General features: G+C 38.2%; 1 protein-coding gene across 4 annotated transcripts in view; it reads left to right on the top strand.

Moving 5' to 3' along the window:
* Positions 1–20310, top strand: part of LOC105055676 (uncharacterized) — a 33653-nt gene extending 13343 nt beyond the window's left edge. For 3 of the 4 annotated variants that reach the window (XM_073246837.1, XM_073246836.1, XM_010937594.4), the window contains exons 12-22: positions 614–868; positions 1068–1208; positions 1317–1637; positions 1814–1987; positions 3538–4573; positions 4683–4924; positions 8353–8457; positions 9936–11324; positions 16608–17318; positions 17424–17634; positions 19176–20310. In XM_073246837.1, coding sequence (XP_073102938.1) covers positions 614–868; positions 1068–1208; positions 1317–1637; positions 1814–1987; positions 3538–4573; positions 4683–4924; positions 8353–8457; positions 9936–11324; positions 16608–17318; positions 17424–17634; positions 19176–19936 — 5346 coding nt within the window. In that variant the 3' untranslated portion in view covers positions 19937–20310. The remainder of the gene's footprint in view (positions 1–613; positions 869–1067; positions 1209–1316; positions 1638–1813; positions 1988–3537; positions 4574–4682; positions 4925–8352; positions 8458–9935; positions 11325–16607; positions 17319–17423; positions 17635–19175) is intronic. The other variant, XM_010937593.3, reaches the window with a different exon arrangement.
* The last annotated feature ends 205 nt before the right edge of the window (positions 20311–20515 follow it).

The following is a 20515-nucleotide window of genomic DNA, read 5'->3' as shown; positions in this document are numbered from 1 at the left end:
TATGAATCCTTGTTCACCAATCTTCTGCTTCCTTATCTAGTATTATTCTATCTCACAACTTTTTATCCCCTCTCTGAGACAAATATCCATGTACCTCTACTTTTCCATAAAAATCTACATTAAATGTTGCAGCTGTTGATTCGATTTTTTACCTGGTGCAATTCTAATGCTGCTTGGTGTTCATTCCTCATCTTTGCCTTCCTTGTTTATATGCTGTTATTCAATATCAGATTTAAATATTTGAGGCTCATTTGTTCTTAAATATGCTTCATGTTGATTGCTTAATCTTTTCTAAATGTCAATATCATCGAACACTGAGCATCATCAGAGATGCAATCCCACATAGGCTGCCTATGTTGTCTCTAGTTTAGACATAAATATTTCTTCATTCTTCGATGCAACTGAACAAGTATTAAGAAACAAAATATTTTGGAGAATTATCATTGCTGCAATGTTTTATACTTAAATATGTTTTCGTGATCCTACAATGTTCAAGTTTTTGTTGTTGCTCCCTATAACTTGCATGGTCTAGTGCTGTAGTTTTATGAATATCTGCTTGTTTATATGCTAGATAGTTCTATTTCACCTTACTGGTTTGCTTCTATGTTTGCAGGAGCGAGTTGTTAAATCCATATTATTTATAATAGCCTCACTATCTCATGCATCTCGGCCTTTTCTCGTCATCTCAACAATCACATCTCTTTCCTTATGGGAAACTAAATTCAATCGCTTAGCACCATCTATTAATGTTATTGTCTACAATGGAAGCAAAGATGTTCGTAAGATTATTCGAACATTAGAATTTTATGAAGAAGGTGGTTGCATAATGTTTCAAGTTCTTCTATCACATCCTGATGCTATTATTGAGGTATCGTCTTTTTTAGTTCCTTTTTCATACATAATTGCAGGCAATTTGGTGCTTTAATGTACAAGTTACTGCTCTATTAGTATGTTTAATTTGCTTTTTATATGCTTCCAGATTTTTCATAAAGCTCTGCTGTTGCACTTGTAGGGTTCTTGGATGTAGTGGTCTTGACCTCTTTTGTTTCTGTTCTATTGGTATCCAGGACTTTGGAAATGTAGATTGCATCGGCTGGGAAGCAATTGTAGTTGATGAGTGTCAAAACTCTAGGGTATCCAAATACTTTGAACAACTTAAGAATCTTTCCACTGATTTCAGGCTTCTCCTTTTAAGTGCACCATTGAAGGTATGAAGTTGCACGTATGTGGGTCTTTGTGGTTGGGGCAGGGGGGCTGTGTCTAGGATTCTATTCTTTTAATTCAATCATGCATTGTTGATTATTGGAATTTTTCAGGATAGCCTTGCTGAATACCTCAATCTGCTCTCATTCCTTGATTCAGGAGGAAAAGAGAATTGTATCAGTAATTTGAAGTTTGATCATAACGATCATGCTGGTACACTTGCCATATTGAAAGAGAGATTAGCACGTTATCTTGCATATGAACGCAAACCGGACTCCTCAAAGTTTATAGAGTACTGGGTTCCTGTTTGGTTTTCAAATGTGCAGCTTGAACAATATTGTGCCACATTAATTTCAAGCTCCATTGCTCTTCGTTCATGTTCGAAAATTGATCATGTTGGAGCTCTTCGTGACATTCTTATATCTACTCGGAAGGTTGACTCCAACACTTTATACTCATAGTATAAACAAAATATCTGATAAAAAATAGTCAGCACTTGGAAGCATGTGAGACCATTTATAATGCTAAACTGCTCACATTTACAGATGCCTAACCATAGATATTGCTGATAGTTTCTCTGAACTTCTCATTATTTTCTGTTTTGTGGCAGTGCTGTGACCATCCTTACCTAGTTGACAAGTTGTTGCAAAATTCACTAACCAAAGACCTTCCAGTGGTTGATATTTTGGATGTTGGAGTAAATGCAAGCGGAAAACTACTGCTACTTGATAAGATTCTCAAAGAGATGAAAAATCGAGGTTTAAGAGTGCTGATACTTTTTCAGGTGTGCAGTTTGAGTTCTTTTTAAACAGGGTAGCTGTCCTGGAGCTTGTGCTGCTTTGCATGCTTTCAGTTTGGTCAAAAGCTCTGCAGATTATTGTTTAGAATAAAATTTATCTTATAATTTTTTAAATCACTCTTCTCATGTAGTTGTATTACCGCATTATTCCTTACCTGTCAGGGAAAGCCATGCTGTACTATGTTAATCTGGTGGCATTTGATGAGGAGAGGGAAAGTCTAACTGATTTGTTACTACATTTTGTGGCATGTGCATCATTACCCTTGTCCTACAATTTATGATTCAAATCATACAATTTAATTCACTAAAAAAGGATATCAATTGCCATTTTATTTTCAATCCTGGTCATCACGTAGCATTAAAAAAATAATGCTTTTTATGTATTCATGATGTTGGTGGTAAATTGACTGTTCAGGGCATGTTGGCCTGCAGGTTGCAAAACAGAGTTTTTAATAAAATGTCCAAGACACTGCTTGTGATTGCAATTTATATTCAGATTCTATTGTTCAAATTTAACTTAAGATGTCAACATGAACTTCTTCTTGAAAAAGATTGGTAAGAAGACAATTCTGAAGTAGTATTTTCAATGCATTGTCATAATTAGTTTTTCCAGTGTTCTACTGACTTATATTCTACATGAGATGGATCCTCCATTAGTTGTTTTCCTTTTGTGCATACATCTATATCTTTCAAAAGTTACCGTGGATCTTCCAAAGATGTTTCAAAGGTGTCTATCAGTGGGAAGGGATGTTTCTGTCAACATATATTTTCAAAATCTTACCTTTATCTGTTGTATATCTTATCTTAGGTCTTTCATTGTGAATATCGACTTTTCCGATATTTATTTGCATTCTTCATGGTGCAATATCTGCAAATTGTTTTACATGTGCTTCTTGTATCTGAGATTGTCCACCACTTCATCCTTAATTGTTGTGCCCATTAGCTGCCAAATCCGCTCATTCCAAATCTCATCATTCACAGTTTTATGACACATCCTTCTGAAACCTGAATATTCTCATCTTTGGAAACCTGTCTTATTTGAGCAAACTGTATTTATTGTCTAACATCATGATTTAGCATGCTGCATTTTATTTCCCTGAGTTAGTACAATAGAATTGCATAATGAAAGGCTTTTATTTATTGTGTTGGCCTATATGATGAACCATCAAGTCTGGTTAGTATGCTGCATAATGTTGTCAACATTATGGTGTGGATTCAACAGAACGTTTTTGAACTCATGGGACATGTTTGACTAGTTCTACACAAAGCATTTTTAGCTGGAGTTAGTCCCTGCCTCCTTTGACATGAATTTGAGTCTTATCAATTGGTATATAGAGTCTGAATCAATTGCAATGATCAGAAATCAGATAAAATTTGCAAGCCTTTTTTTGGTGATTTATTATGTTTTTTCCATCACAACTAGGACCTTTAGCTGTTTCGGATATTGTTGGCTTTGTCCTTGAGGCACATCACCAAATTTTTTCTTATTCTTGTTAGGCATTTGTGTTCTCATTTACCTCTTTTAAATGTGACAGTCTATCAGTGGGACTGGAAGGAATTCGATTGGTGATATCTTGGATGATTTTCTTCATCAGAGATTTGGTGCTGATTCATATGAACGTGTGGAGAGTGGATTGATTATGTCCAAAAAATTGGCTGCTTTGAATATGTTTAACGATAAGGCTAAAGGAAGATTTGTGTTTTTAATTGAAAATCGTGCTTGTCTCCCAAGTATCAGACTTTCATCAGTTGATGCTATTATTATTTATAACAGTGATTGGAATCCATTGAATGACCTAAGATCTCTTCAGAGAATAAGCCTTGAATCAAAGTTTGGACGGGTAATGGTGTTTCGTCTATATTCATCTTATACGGTGGAGGAAAAACTTTTGATATTCGCAAAGCAAGATATGATTCTTGAGAGCAATATACAGGGCATAAGCACTAGTGTTAGCCATTCACTTCTCAGTTGGGGTGCCACATATCTCTTCAGTAAACTTGATGAATTTCACCAGCAGGAGAACCTAAACAATTGTTCTGAAAATTCCACTGACAATTTACTCTTGGATAATGTAGTGCTGGAGTTGTTAACAAAATGGCACGGCAAGGCGGAAGCTTGTAATCCTAGCAACTGCTCAGTTTTGATAAAAGCACCGCAGAGTGGAGCATCTTATTCGAGGAACATTACGTTGGTTGGTGAGAAGGATGGTATCTCCTCATTGGATAAAGATCCACCCAGCTTCTGGTCAATTTTATTGGATGGAAGGTATCCTCGATGGCGATATATATCTGAGTCATTTCAGGGGAGCTGCAGAAAATTTCAGCATCTTGATAGTTCTCTAATGATACCAGATGAAGTAAATGATGAGGTGAAGAAAAAGCATCGAAAAGTAGTAGTTAGCAACACTGTTATTTCTTTGCAAAGCTGCCTTCAAGAAAAAGGAAAAGAAGCAGCTGAGGGCAAGGGTTCTATGCTGCCTGAAAACTTGACTCAATGTGGCTCCAATCATCCATCCCTTATTTCTCCATGGAAAGAAGCACTTGCTCCGAGCATAACAATGAAGGAATCAGGTATTCCTGAGAGATCATGATATTGAATTCCGCAATTTTGCTTCTTTTCGGTCAGATTTTTGGAATTTTTAGTTTCTTTTAGTTATTGTCAGGCTGAATGCTGTTTCAGTTGCAGAATTGTCTGGAGATCGAAGTAATATTTTGAGACAACACACGGTCACTTCACCACATGTTACAAGTCAAGCAATCCATAATCAGAACGAATCTCTCTTATCAGTTGATACTTCAGGAGTACATAAATCTCCTAGTGTTGAATCTGAAGGGAGCGAAACATTGAGGAATGTGCAGAGGAGCCTTCATGTCCAGTTGAAGCCAGAGTTGTCAATACTATGCAAAATTTTGAGCCTTTCAGTATGCATCTTATGATTTACATCATTTTCATTTGCTTTGTCTACTTTGAATTTGTATAGTTAAATTTGTTTCTTTTGACCCAATGAAATTCTGGTAGAATTAAGAGTACATATTGAAGATACACAAGCAAAAAGCTGCAGATGCTGCATTTCCATTTAGAGGATGGTTTTGATTCTAATGGGATACATGATCTTCCACTTAATGGTTATAGAATGTCAAATGTATCATTCAATTATTTCTTTGTAACCTAACCAACATAAATTATTAAAAGTTGTTGCATCCAATTTTATTCTTTACTTAGAGTTGTTCGGGGTTTGTAATGCTGATTTCAGTTATGTCAGTCTTGTTTGCTTTTCTATGCAAATCGATGTGGCATATTTTTTAGATCAGAGATATAGGTGCTCGAACATGAAAGCATATATGGTTTGTCATATATTTTTTAGATCTTTGGTTGCTTTCTTGCATCCTGATATGCAAATGTTTTGCGTTCTATACACTGAAGCTCACGCCATGCATATGTGCCCAGTTTTCTATGTGAGTGTTATTACAATTGTAGAATTTGCATTGTTTGTTGCATCCACTATTTTTTGTTTAAGATTTTGGATTGGGCTTTGAATTAATTGCCAAACTAGTGATAAAAAATTCTCCATGAAAAGCTTCTATTGTATTTACCTACCAGCAGTTTTTTTTTTTAAGGATGATGGTTTAATGGTTGAGTTCGGCATTGGACTTTTCCAAAGTTTTGTTCTGTATATTCGAATTCCCCTTTTGTTTCTATAGTATTAGCGGACAACCACCAAGCCTCATCCCATCTATTCGGGGTCAGCTTTATGGATCGACATTTACCAAGTATTCCTATTAATGGCTATGTTAGTAGCTTATATGTTATTTTTAGCTTTTCTATATCCTTCCTCGCAATCTTTGTCCATTATTTGTAGGTATTTCCTGCTTCTATATCCTTAAACACAAAATATATCACCCTCCTTACTGGAGCCCCCAAATCAACACTGTACATGCCCTTACCATCTTAATTAATTCTTCATCACTTTATATCTAATTTGTGCAACTCCTATAGCTCGTCTACATACTAATTTCTAAGTCCAACCTTCCTGGTTCTGCGACATATCTATATTAACATTCTCATTTCTGCTACCTTCAACTTATTTTCTTGGACCCTGCATATTGCCCAACATTCTAACCCACAGAACATTGTAGGCCTTATTGTTGTTCTATATAATTCTCCTTAAAGTCACTAGGATATGTGTTGATGACATAATCTACCTAGAAGCACCTTTTTCAACATCAAACAACCAGCTCTAATTTTATTACAAATATCTTCATTGTTCTCTTTATTATTTTGAATAAAATGTCCTAGAAAACAAACTCTTTGGGTCTCTTGGTCCATATCTTTGTTTGTTCTTTCACTAAAATTTAGTCTTATGCCAATAGATACATCTGAATTGATGTTTGAGCTACTTACACATGCCCCTTGGATGAGGTGTTTATCCAAATAGTTGTTCCATATCTGAAGGTTTAACTAATGATCAGATTACTGAAACAAGACTATATATCCACTACTGGATTGGCTATGCATTAGTAGTGAACTTGTTATTAGCATTTAAATATTGGGCAAAATTTGTTCCTCTTAATTGGATGGCTTCTTATTGTTGTAGATGTGCGTTTGTTGCCTTGACTCTTCTAATGAAGTATGGTTGATTAATGGTTTTTATGTGCAATTATTTAATAACTGGCTTATTGTTATATCACGATTCATGGCATAAGTGCTTGTATTTAACTGCTGGATTCCTCACCTATGACCATACAGTCTAGCAGTCTACAACATTCACGCACTACTTGAAGTTGTAATGAATCACACATTGTGAGTTTCTTACATGTGAAGGGAAAGTTAGAACGAATCATTGTAAAGAATTCCACCAGTTTACTGAGAACTTGTAAACAGGACTACCAACAAATGTCAAGTGTTTCCAGTTTCATTCTCTTGCAGAGAATTGGATACTCGATCATTTAAAAAGCATGTTGATACTGCAGATGGCCGTTGAAATGGAAATTGGAGGGCTAAAGTTGGGAAGAAAACAACAAACCTCCACCTAATTTTCAGCTATCACTTATCGCTTATTCTCAGATAATTTTTACAAGATAATACTAGAACACATACATACAAGATTGCCCTCGCAATAAATCTTATGATGTTGATTCTATAGCTGAATTGAGATCAAAGTGATCAAAGGATCTTTGCAGTGGCGAGTATGGTTGTGAGGGTGCGGAAAATGCTTAGAATGGCTTAGCAGTGCATGCACTGCTGGGCATTGACAAATTAGTTTGTTCTGTGTTATAGGCTATTGTGCAAGTAAAGAAGGGAAGATCAAAGCACACATTCACGGTATTATGTGCATGACAAATGCCAAAAACTAGCATTTTATAGGTAACCAGGAGTGATCAGGCAGGGGCACAAAAGAGTGGACAGGTGAGAGGTTTTCGTATTTGCTAGAACAAAACTTCCCTCAATATTATGGGGTAACATCATTATCTACAGAATGGAAGAGGGTCCAAAATCAAATAACAAGAATGATGTTTTATCGGGCCATAATGGAATCATTATCAAGTAAGATGAACATCATCTTGATAGCCCATGATGTACCTCACTTCAAAGATGACTTGGCTAAACACTAAAACTGAGCAGGCAGGATAGATTTTGAAGATGGTGCCACAATGATCACGGCACCATGAGGGTGATGAACATTGGTGGAAGAATGTGGAAGGCTGGAGGTTGTGTATAAGAGAGTGTCTTGAAGGAAGATATTCCTCAAAGCCATTTTATAGAGAGCACAAATACAAGAAGAAAGATGTCCCTTATGTGATCAGATTGAGAGTTCAATTTTAGGACTCATAATCAGTGTGCCAGGTGGCGTTTTAAGACTCATAATCAGTGTGCCAGGTGGCGTTAATCAATGGTACTAGTGGGGAGTTGATCAAATGCAGGGATGCAGAACCAATGATTGTAGTATACATAGGCAGTACCTAGAAGCATTCATCTATTAGAATTTTGTAACATAATATTTATTGCATAGTAGCATCTCAAAATATATGATGTAAAATGCACAACTTTGTACATTTTATCTATCTGGTGGATGATTATTTCATCTATTCCGTGACCGGCACAAAGGGAGATACATGTCACACCATGATTTCATATCAGAAGAGAGATTTCATGATGTATAGATGATTTCTTTTATCAAGATTTCTGTCTTAATTTGTCATATGCATAATTTTTTTTCCCCTCTTGTTATTTGATTTTGCAAAAAAAGGTCAAATCTGCTAATGCCTAATGGTTATGGTACAAGTATTTAATGCATATCACAGTTGGATGAGTGTGCAGATCCCTTGATTTTTCATGGTTGCACATACAGGATGATGTCAAGCGCACAGCTGAAATGTTTCTTGGGTATATTATCAATAATCATCATGTTAATCGGGAACCAGAAACCTTATTGCAAGCCTTCAAGATATCCCTGGTAAATATAACCTTCATTATTTTGAATGATTTGTTGAAGCATCAATTTTTTTGAATTTTTTTTTTTGCAATGTCTTGCTGTTTATCTGTTTCCCAATTCTTCGGTTTCAAATGTTCCCTTGCGCTTCAAGTAATTACTTGATGTGTTATGTGTTATTTATAGTGAAAAAATGTAATTCCTTTTCTAGGATATATAGTAAGAATCAGTGTCTGTTGAACCATCTTGAATTGACCAAATTTAGGGCATATCGAATTGTACCAGCGGCAAAAGGGATGGTTCTGGCCTTCGGTTCAAGAAACCAGCTAGGGAAGGGGAAAGAGAGAAGCAAAGAGAGGAAAAGAGAGAGGGAGGGAAAGAGGGGGAGAGAGATGCTGTAGAGGGAGAAGGGGGGGAGGGGGCTCACAAGCCCTTCTCTTTTCTGCTCGGGCCGTTGGGAGGGGCCCCTGTTTCGTTCGAAATAGGGGCTCATAGTGAAGATAGAGAGGGAGGGAGGGATGCTGGAGAGGGAGGCCTGAGCAGAGGAGGAGAGAAGGGCTTCCGAGCCCCCTTTCCCCGTCTTCTAGCATCTCTCTCTTTCCCTCCCTCATTCTCCTTCTCCCTCTTTCCTCGCTCTCTGTTTTCCTTCATTGGTACATGCCAGAACTGCACGGTATTGTCCCACTGGCCTGCCGGCACAGGTACCAGTTCTAGTACTATGGACCTTGGTATGAATACATTTGAATATTAGAAACATGTGAAGGTTTTGGAAGGAAGGCCAAGTTTCTTATAACATATATACACAAGAAGGTTATGTGCATGTATTAGGATTATTGATAGAGAACGGCTCTTAAACTATGACAAAAACAACTGCTATCCTGTATCTGTGAAATTGTAATAGGTTCTACCTTATTATATTAAATGGAGCAATCTTATTTAGTTTTCTGAAGGAGAATTTGTAAGACTTAGGAATTCAGGTGAGAGCTGCCTTTGGTTCCTAATGCCTATCTAGTGCCAAGGCTGGTTGCTATCCAGCAAAGTCCAGGTATGGAATCAGGTTTTAGGTGCATAATTTCCACACTGTTTACGGGGCTAGGAATGCGATTCCTTTTTCCAGTGATAACATAATGTTGGAGAAGGAAATGAGCACATATTTTATTCACTAAAATATCATGATTTAACTTGTATCACACATTTTCTTTTTAAATCTATGCTTTTGCCTTTTCACTCTAATTGTCACTCAGCGCTTATACTGAATTTCTATGAAATTTTAGAATGAATGTAATTTCAACATTGACTAAATCCGTTGGATGATAACTTGTGTGCACAAATCCAGGATATTTCATAAATTGGTTTTAAGATAATTTTACATGTCACTGTAGCAATAAAGCTTTTCGGACCTTTTCTACGTAAAGGGTCTTGGGATTTGCTACCTTGAAACCTGCCTTGTTTTTGTTAGTGATATTTTCCAACTAATGTTTTATGTCTTATATAACTTTCAGTGTTGGCATGCTGCTTCTTTCTTGAAACACAAGGTGGATCACCAAGAATCGCTTGCACTTGCAAAAAAATATTTGAATTATCAGTGCAATGAGGAGCTGGCCGAATCTGTTTATTATAAACTGCGAAAAGTAAACAAAAAGTTTTCTTGTCGAACAGGTACTTTGAGGAATGACAGTGAGCCAAATTCCGCAGAGGATAATTCACCGCAATCAGGAAAAGATGTTGCTGGAGAACTTGTGCATGAGATGACTCCAAATGTAGATGTGTGTCATCATCATGAAATGGATGGAGAGGAACTCAGAGATAAACCTGATTGTCTTAGGTTCACTGAACAGCAAATATTGGTGGAACAGGAGCAGGAGCAGGAAAAGGTCCTTGTGACTCCTCCAATGCTTCAGCATCATATTGAGTCAGTAAAAGATGAACTCCTGAAAAGCCGAGTTGATTTGATTCATAAAATTTGTTCAAGAAGGGCAGAAGAGCTAATTCTGAAGCAGCAACAAGAAATTTCAAATTTCAACATACACAAGGAAGAAGGGAAAATGAAATTGAAGAAAGCTCATGATTTGGATTTGGAGCTCATCCACACCATACATATGGATTCCACAGTAAGAAATGACAAGATAAGATTGCTAAATCAAGAGTTCTCAAAAAAAATGGCTGCATTTGAGGAACACATGAAATGTCAGCATGCTAACCTTGAAGTTATGCAGTTAAATGCAAGGAATAAGGAGGAGCAGATAAAGGATAACTGGATGGAAGAAGCTAAAGCTTGTAAACTAGCTGAGTCTTTTGACAGCATTCCTTTGTCAGATTCTGGATTCAGGGTGGAAGAGTTCAGAGACATCAGTGAGCAAACTGGAGCCTGTGATGGTTCGGGAAACACAATGCCTCGATCTGGACCGTCTTCAGATCCTCCATTCGTTGATGCGACAACAACAGATCCTATGGAATCTATTTATTTGAATGCTAAATATTCAGAAAAATCTGCAACAAATCATACTAGTGGGGCAGTCGAAGTTTCAATAGAATCTGGGACCCTATCTTCTCAGTCCAATAACAGGAATGGAATGGAATGTCTTAAACCAACTAACATATCTCCGGAAATTCCGGCAAGTGTTTCACCTGGAGAGACAGGTAGCATGCCTACTGGTGCCAGAGACCCAGTTCTGTGGTCCAATATCATGAATTCAGTGGGTAGCAGGCCTAATGCAATTCCTGTTGTCTCCGGAGAAACGACAGCTGTTGACAATGAGCAAATTGGTGGTGCAGATAATTCTGATGGTGCATGCTTGATATCTTCCCCTCTGCAAAGCATTATTGAGTATCCTTCCTTTGTCAGTGCTTCAACAAGCTCTGGCTGTGAAAACAGTGTCTCATCGAATGAGGTATGGCCATCAAAAAATCACATGATACATTTTGAGAGCATAAAATTACAGGAATTATCTACAGATTCATGGGATAGTCGATGGACTGCCTTGGAACTGCACTAGGGAATGAGCTTTCTAGAGACGTAACTCCTTTTTGCAAATTTGATCTGTTCAAGCTATTCTAAAAGGCAATTCTATAAATTTAATAAATGTCTTCTTTCTATTAAAAATCTTGACCCATATTTTTAAAATTCCTTAAAACTTGCTGGCACTGGAGCTTGTAAACATAGGACATAGGATTCCCAGTGTAGGGAGAAAGGGGGTATTTGGTCTTCTTTTCTTTCAATCCATCTTGCAGGCGGCATAATATAAAAAAGGACTGATGTTGCTTATGTCTTAAGGTTGTGTTTGGTTCCAGAATAAGAAAAGAGGAGTGTTCCTATTGGAACAGTTATTCTTTGTCTTGGTTAACTGAAGCTCTTCTATTCATGGATGGATAGATCTTGGACAGGGTACTTTTTGCTAATTTTGGAAAAAGGGCAGGAATAGAAGTGGGAATATTTTTATTCCAAACTCTCCTTGGAGTTGTTATTCCAGGAATAAGCTGTTTGACTAGAACAACTATCCTTTATTCCCTTTTCTCAAACCTGTTTGGAAGGAATATGCCCTATTCCAAGCCTTATTTGTGAGCCAAATGCAGTCCAAGTGATCCCTCTGGTCACACTTTGAAGCATTAAAATAAGGTTTATGATCTCTTAATGTCAACCCTTGAGTAAACTGCATGCAAATGGGAAATATACAAAAATATTTATCATTAAAAGAAAAAAAAAAAATCCAGTGATTCAAAATGGCTAAAATTAAACCTGGAGCTCATCTTGGTAATCTGCTGCCCCCCTGTGCATCCAATAACCATGGGCATAACCATTAAGGATTGTCCTAATATTTTGAGTTGATTCATAAATTTTCATTCACTTATCCTATTCATCACATGTCCAGCGATAATTTGATTTTTGATAATTGGTCCCTTCACTACTTCTTGATCTTGAGTTTTCTCTCTTGTTTAGGGCACATAGTGAATATCTTCAATTTGGTCAATCATTCGCATCTGTCTGTTATCGCCTTTTATGATGGATCTTCGTCAAAAGTTTCATCCTCCTCGTCAAAAAACTTAGCTTCTTTATTTGGCTCCATCTTGATGTTGTACATCGGTCGTATGCTAAGATATTCATTAATTCTCATGCGGTTAACTATGTAGCATGTTTTGCTTATTCAGCACACGGACCACAATTTTCTCCATGCTGTGTTCCACCATGTTGCTGTTGTTTGAAGGCTATGCTTGTAGCTTATCATGCTGGTGAACCTATTGATCGATAGGTCTCTAGTAGATGGACTTCCATTCCATTTATGAGGCCATGCATCAACTATCAAGCAGCACCTCTTTGTATTGTTGTCTAGGCTTGTGCTTTATTGCCAAACAAAGGTGGTATTAGAATTGTTTCGACTACATTGATTTCTTAAAGCGATAGTTATTTGTTCCTAATCGATCATATGAGCAAACAAGACACATTTTAGATTATTTGTCACAAGGTTTGCAATCTCAATACCAGACCCTATACTGATACCATATTGGTAAAATATCGATATGTCCAGTAGGTAGTTTGGTTCAACATATCGATACTCGGTGCACTCTTTGTACTGGTATGGTATGATACGTATTGGTATATACTTGTACATCATACCATTCTATCACTTAGTTTGTTTTCCATCTTTATTTCATGGTACATCGCTTAAATAAGTAGTCTTCTATTCAGGTTCGAGACTTCAGTAATACAAATGGGTGTTTTTTTCACTGGTTTAAAAGATAGCTGCAGTATATGGGCGATTAAGGGACTGAATGGTACATCTGTATCATATGTGCCTTATATGCAAATGCATGTGGTTAGCATTTTACACAAGATAGGCTGAACCAACTTAAACCAAGGCAGTTTGGACTGTAGCAGACTGAACTAGTCAATAATCGGAATGGTTCAAATTCAGCCCCTTTTTAGCCTCTTGAGGCTTTCCCCTATGCCCTTTGAGGTCCTCTTTCTCTCTCTCTCTCCCCCCCTCTTTTTCGCCCTATTCGACCATGATCGAAGCTTTGAAGCTCCCCACTTGTGTTGCTTGCCTGGTCACCAATTCCACTTGCTCATTCACTCGTCTTGCTTCCTTATTTGCTCGTCTTGCTCGCTTGGTTGCTTATGGAGCTCTTTAATGCCAACTAATGACCAGGTAAGCCCCTCTCCTCCCTTCCCCTCTCTCTCCCTTTGTTTCGATCCCTCTCGCTTCCCCACCGTCTCCCTTCTTTTCTCTCTCTTCCTCTATCTATTTCTCCCTTTCCCTATTTCACTATCCGTGACATGGTACAATTCGGACATGTACCATATCGAATTGGTCATTGGCCGATACAACCTCCGATGGTCGAACCTTGATTTTACATATTTGGAAATAAATAAAATATAACATATGTAATAATAGTAATATCTTTTATAAATAATAGTGATATAACCAATGATAACATCTAGCAATTAGTGCTTACACCTTAGCACTGGATTTGTAGTAGCAATAGTTATAGCATAATTAACATATTGACATTATTAATATATACATACCTAGCCCACTTGAAACCTACATCTAATTGAAACATTATCTTGAACATGCTTTATTCGCATGGGGTTGTATAAGAGTGGCGATATATGTAGTCATGGTTTGCCATGTCGGTGCATACCACCACATACCAAAAGTTCCATACCATATCAATGTTGAACCGAGACTTGGTAGGGGAGCATCCTAAGTCTCGATATGCCAAATTGAACCTTTAATGAGCATACCGACACTATACCAGCATGGTATCGATGCAGGATCTGGTACTGAGATGGCAAACCTTATATGTAGTTCCTCACAATACTAGAAGGGTCATGTGTGTGGCGTTGCAATGATAAATAGATTGTGTATGCAGCCACAAAATGCTAATCTAACAATGTGATTGTGAAGCACTAAGCATAAGCTATGTGATGTGGTATATTCAACTCAACTAAGCCTTAATCCCAAACCAGTTGGGGTCATATGCATACACGGCCATAGATAACCTAATGCACCTCCTTTTTAGATAGAGGTTTTCAGTTTTCACTAGGTAAGTCTTTGGATTTACAGCCACAAATGAGTTGGGCAGAGGTGTTGATGTATCGCATAGGGGTGGCAATTGGGTCGGGTTGGGTCAAACGTGGGTCGGGTTAGAAAATCTAAAGTCTGAAGCCAACTTGTTTATTAAACAGATTAGATTTTGAAACATGAACCTGCCTTATTTAATAAAAAGATAACCCGACTCGACCCATTTTGTCTGTTTATCTCGAAAAGCAATTTCGTCCCAAAAAGCGCTTTACGTATATCTTGCTGTAATTTTTCAAATCAAGACATCAAATTACATAAGGAAACTAAGAAAACCATCAAGAAATCAAATAATATCAGAGACTTTGAATTCATTCATATCAAAAAAAGAAAAGGAAAAGAAGAATAGAGAAGAGATGAACCTGATCCTTGATGTTGGTGACGGCATGCTGTCCCTCTAGTCAATGTCAGTGGGGAGGTCGTTGGTCGGGAGGATGGGCACCTCGTGGGATGCCGCTAGTACCCGACAAAGGCGCCGCATGCTGCAGAGACCAAGGTAGTTCTGCTGGAACTCAATAAGGGTGAGGTCGGAGAACTTGATGATGCCATGCACGATGGTGGGGTCCAGCCTCCTATGCCACCTTGCCCACCACAAGTTCTTGAACATCGAGAATCGGTACCACTCCCATTGTTGCCATCAAGTCCATTGCCCCCTCTGCAACCATCATTGCCTCCATCTATTCTATTCGTGCTGAAAGGATATGAAATCGAGAGAGAGAGGTGAAAGATTAGAATAAAAACTGTTAGAGATTGAGGAAAGGAACTCTGAGTCGGTCGATGGAAGGAGCAAAGGGTCTATTGGGTCGCTCAGTCAAGACAAGAAACCTCCATGGACGGATGAAGCCATGGACTACAGGAGAAACCCTAGCTCAAAGGCTTAAACGGAACTTGAAACCCTAACCAGGTGGAAGTAGGAAGGTAGAGAAAGGAGTGATTTGGAATTTAGAAGACTCTAGAAATTGGAGTCGAGTCCTGAGTTGATTGTGGACCACGTGGGCAAAGGGTGATGGTTGGCTCCGTGCATCAGTATTTGGGTTGGACCGCTAGGCGAGTGGCAGTGGTTTCAAATTTTAAACAGACTCCAACTATTCCAAGGCAGGCGGTGGGCTTTATTTTAGATGGGACAGATATTAAACGAAAAACCCGACTTGACCTTTTTAATAAACAGGTTACACGGGATAAACAGGTCAAAAGGTTAGCACCTAAATCCAACTAGAATAACAAATAGGTTAAACGGGTCGATTTGTTTATGACCTGAACCCATTTAGGCCAAAGCCAGACTTGTTTATGGTGGGTCGAATATGGGTTAAGTTGATGGGCTGGGTCACATTTTGCCAGCCCTAGTAATGCATGTTACACTATGTGCACTGTGCGTGTGTGCACCATATATTGATGTCTTGTACATCCTCTTGCTCGTGAGTGATTATAGTCTATTGTTGGACTATGTCTCATTAATAGCTTTTGTTAATGATGCAACCCCTGATAAAAGTATTGATGTACTTAAAAGTGGATGACATTATGAAAAAATAATTTTGATGTGATTTTTTAGCAATTTATTTTCACATACTTGTCAGCCAATTTTTTCATGTAATATGGATCAATTTGAAATCATTATTTTTGGTATTATGATTTTCTTTGGCTTAGCCATTGATTGTCGGTTTGGCAATGTGCTGCACACTTATTGGAGTAATGCAACTATACATGTGGTGTTTTGCTATGATTTGTGTTGGTCCCTATAGACTTGCATCATGTTACATCTCGATGATATAACCTGATATGGGCTGACATGTGCTTGAATTACACCTACACTAATAGGACCTGCCTGTGGACAATTGTTTCACATGGGGTGGTTTTGACTTATTTCCCCTTCCATTTCAAACTCCCCAAATGTCCCTTGAGTTTTCAGTTTTTTATTTTTCACTTGCTCTGATATAATTTTAGATCATCTTAGTTTGTGAGGGAATTTTTTTTAAGAGTAAATATAACATATATGTTTAGGACCTCTCTGTCAACGACATTGCATTTTTAACATGATTAAGATGATTATTTGTGCTCCCATTGTGTCAGGTTCTGATTTTAATTTTGCCTGACCAGGAACACTTTATCAATGAACATGAAGAGCCTGCAGCATGTGGTGGAGAGGAAAGGGATCGCGGTTCTTGTTCTTCCCAACAAATTGTGGTTCCTCCTCATTCAGTTGATATTGTCCATTCCCTAGTTGAACCAACCAATCGGGATGCAACCGTCTCAGAGTCACTTGATCAAGTCTCTAGTTCTTCCCAAGAAATTATGGCTCCTTCCTCACATGTAGTTGATGTTGTCTCTTCACAAGTCGAACCGACCAATCAGAGCACAACCATCTCAGCCTCCCTTCAGCTTCAGTTGCCTCTGTCGACCGACATGCCCGTAATTGAACATGGTCAAGAAAGCACGCCTCTACATATGGAAGGTGAAGAAGAGCCTACTCATCATATACATTGTACTAGCCAACAAATTGAAGTGCCATTACAACAACCGAATGTTACTGCAGCTATGCCTGTTGGGCAATCGAGACAACTGGTATCACAATTATCAGTGTCTGTTGTATATCCATCACTTTCGAATGCCAGTATGCAAGCAGAAAGGCCACATTCTGAGGATTTGAGAAGCACCAGTGTGCAACCTTTATCAGAAAGCCCTTTTCCCCAGCTTTTTCCTATGGCACCATTGTTGCCACCTCAAGGGCTCCAATCTGAACCGCTTAAAAATGAACTAACTAGGCTTCGAATGCATCAGGATTCGCTTGCCAAGTTGCATGATGATAAGGTCTTTGTCTGGACCTTGATTTTAAGTACTGCCCTGGTTGTTATCTTTTGTTATATTTTGCCCATTGTGCTCTGTTTTTTAGATATTTGTTTCTTTGTTGGACAGATAGTACGACTTAAATTAGAGTGTGATCAAGAGTTAGAGAGGGTAAGAAAGAAGTATGATGCTTTACTCAAGCATACAGAGACAGAATTTCTTCAAAATAAGGAGATGATAGAGACAGTCTATAACAAAGTGTACATGAATCAAATTTTAGCTGAGGAGTTTAGGGCCAAATTCGTTGAAAATAAGGGAGCGACTTCTGCATCTTTTCTGGGTAAGGAAAGTAAAGCACCTTGACTATTCCATTTTATTTTTTGCTTTTTATGTTTTTTGATTTATTTGACAGTGGCAAATTAATGCTGCTAGGATATAGCAGCAATCTCCTTGAATGCTCATGTTGCATGGTTCATGTACCTATTCTTATTTACATATGTTTTTAGCTGAATGCTACTTACAATGTCCCTCATATTACTTTCTACATTTTATTATCATCAAAAAAGTTTAACTATAAACATCTCATCCACCTTTGGTTTACCATAGCGTATGCATAGAGGAAATATTCCTTTTAAATACAGAAGTACATTCACATGCAAATATAGCAAGACCGGTAAAATAAGTTATGCAGAAGCTTGATTTGATGAAAATGTTCTGAATCTGGACATGTCAGGTACTGGACTAAAATTTGCCATATGGAGTACCTTCATAGTTCTTTTTAAGGAAACCTTCAGGTATAGTATATTATTAGGTTTTGTTTGAAACTATTCTGAAGATTTAGACATTTAGTAGGGCATGACCCAATTATGGTCCCAGCAATCCGATGTCCTAGATGGGTTAGACTGGGAACAGACTTAACATTTGTTTTGGCACAAAATGGCTGCCCCAGGACATTCTAAGTTATTCAGAAGCCTTTTTCTAATTCATAAATTAAGAAATTTTCTTTCCTTATTAGAGATTCAGCTCTAACCTCCTCTTTTTTTTTTGTGCACGCGCATGCGTACGTGTGCGTGTGCATGCATGCGAGCGAGTGTGTGAGCGATGTGTTACCCAAGACTTTGAGTAGCATGACAATTCTTGCACAAGCTTTGAATGTGCCAAATGTAATATGTGGACATAATTGTGGGATCCTGAAGTTCATAAGAGAATTATAATACAAATTTTTACTCTAGTTTTCTAGTTTTCTTATAAGGTCAGACTGTTTTCAGCATAAAGTTGTCTGAATGTAACAAAGGCGAAAAGATTTGCTTGAGGAGTGAAAATTCGCTTCAGTTATTTTGATGCATCTGTGTCTTTTTTCTATTTTGTTTATTTCATCTTATTAGTGTAACTCTTTATTAGGTTTGTTATTTATGCTCTTGCTCATATCTAGTTGTTAATAAGATAAATGTATTAAAGGCATTGAAAACAACTCCAGTTTGTGTCAGCTGAAGAAATTCTTTCAAGCAATAGACAAATTTCAAGTCATCATTGTAATTATAATTGAAAGTTTTCCTTGAATTGTAATGTAATGTGAAGCTGTACTCTGAAGAGATGAGGCATGTTTATCAAATTACTAAAAATTATGGTGAAATCCCATGAAGTAGCTTTGTCTATGTTGTATTTATATCATGCCTTCAGTCATTATTGCTTTTGTCAAGTTGATACGAAGACTAAGCTGGTAATATATGTTGTTGCCTTTTATCCGTGATATGATCACAAGTCGTATTGCATGATCCAGAAATAGAATGGATGAGCCCCAACAGAAAGATGATCATGATTTTGTTCCTCTGATTCCAAGCAGAACCTAATTCAGGCCTTCTTCTTCCCCTCCCATTTTAGTTCCAGGTCTATGTTCAAGTTCTTTGCAGCACTTGCATCAAGCATCCCAGCCACAGGTTGCCGACAGGCCGGTGTCAGTCTTGTCTGTGCCTGTCTCAACTCCAGCTACGCTACCTCCAGGCCCTAGCCCTACGCCAACTCCGTCTTTGCTTGCCTCTCCCAGATTTTGGGTCCCGGGATCTACTGCTTCATCGATCTCCTCTGGTCAGATGGTCCACAATATGGCTTCCATCTTTCCTGGCAATGTAGCCAGGCTTCGCTATGGTCCAACACTTCCACCCTGTGGAAACCTTCAAGCTGCAAGTGAGACTCGTGCCCCTGCTCCACATCTGCATCGCTTCAGACCTCACACATCCCTTTCAGTACAAAATTTTGGGATACCAACTAATGGGATGAGCAGTCAGCGGCAGGCTCTTGCTAATCTGGGTTCTCCATCTTCTTCCAGTGCTCAAGCTGCAGCTGTTTCCCACGTACTTTCATCAGCGGTTTCGGTTGGTGGAACCTGTCAGCCCATTAGTTCAAGTGTATTACCAGTTTGTCGTGGTGCTGCTCTTGCCCCAGTCAACTTGCCCCTGGATGCTGGGGACTTCCAGATTGGAGCTGACCGGCAAAACCTGTCACAATTAGCAGATATAAGCCCGAATTTTGATAGATGGCTCTCATCCAATATGGCTCTGACAGGTGAATTGTCTCAATCATGTATGGATGCTACGATGCCTTCTGTTTCAACAGATGTTGTCTGCGTATCAGATGATGACTGATCGATGTGGAGAAAGCATCCCAAGTGCAACTTGCCTATCCGAAAATTTTGTATCGTATATAACAGATCAGATCCCTAGATATGCAGTAAGCTGTGTCTTTCCAAGTGACACGGTGTCTTTCCAAGTGTTTAGACCAATGGGGGTCATGGTGCCTGAAGCTGCTGATATTTTAAAGAGTAATCTTGCTTTCCAGTTGTTTCAGTTGGTGGATCCTTTTTTGGATATAGAAATGCTGTTAGGAGCTTTGTATGCTAGGATGTTGGCCATCAGTGAAAGGCATCATTTGACTAAATAGGTGTTTATTTCTTGATCCTGTGTCCTGCACAGATTTCCCCACTCTTATGACCATTAATGAAACTGATTTTTCCTAAAAATGTCAAAATTTTTGCGTGAAGATGGTATCCGCAGTAGGGCAGATCATTGGTTTTACTTTCTGATGTGTAATCTGCAAGATTGGCGGGATGAGTCGAATTATTTCTGGGATTCAAATATTAGTTGGTGAGAAAATTTTCTATCTTGTTCTGCGTTCACCATCTGGAACATTTTTTCTTCTTTTGTTTTGTTTTGTTTGTTTGTTTG

Source organism: Elaeis guineensis, chromosome 12 (genome assembly GCF_000442705.2).
Source record: "Elaeis guineensis isolate ETL-2024a chromosome 12, EG11, whole genome shotgun sequence".
Taxonomy (NCBI): domain Eukaryota; kingdom Viridiplantae; phylum Streptophyta; class Magnoliopsida; order Arecales; family Arecaceae; genus Elaeis; species Elaeis guineensis.
Note: the sequence above shows the minus strand (reverse complement) of the source record. Positions and strands in the feature narration are given on the sequence as shown.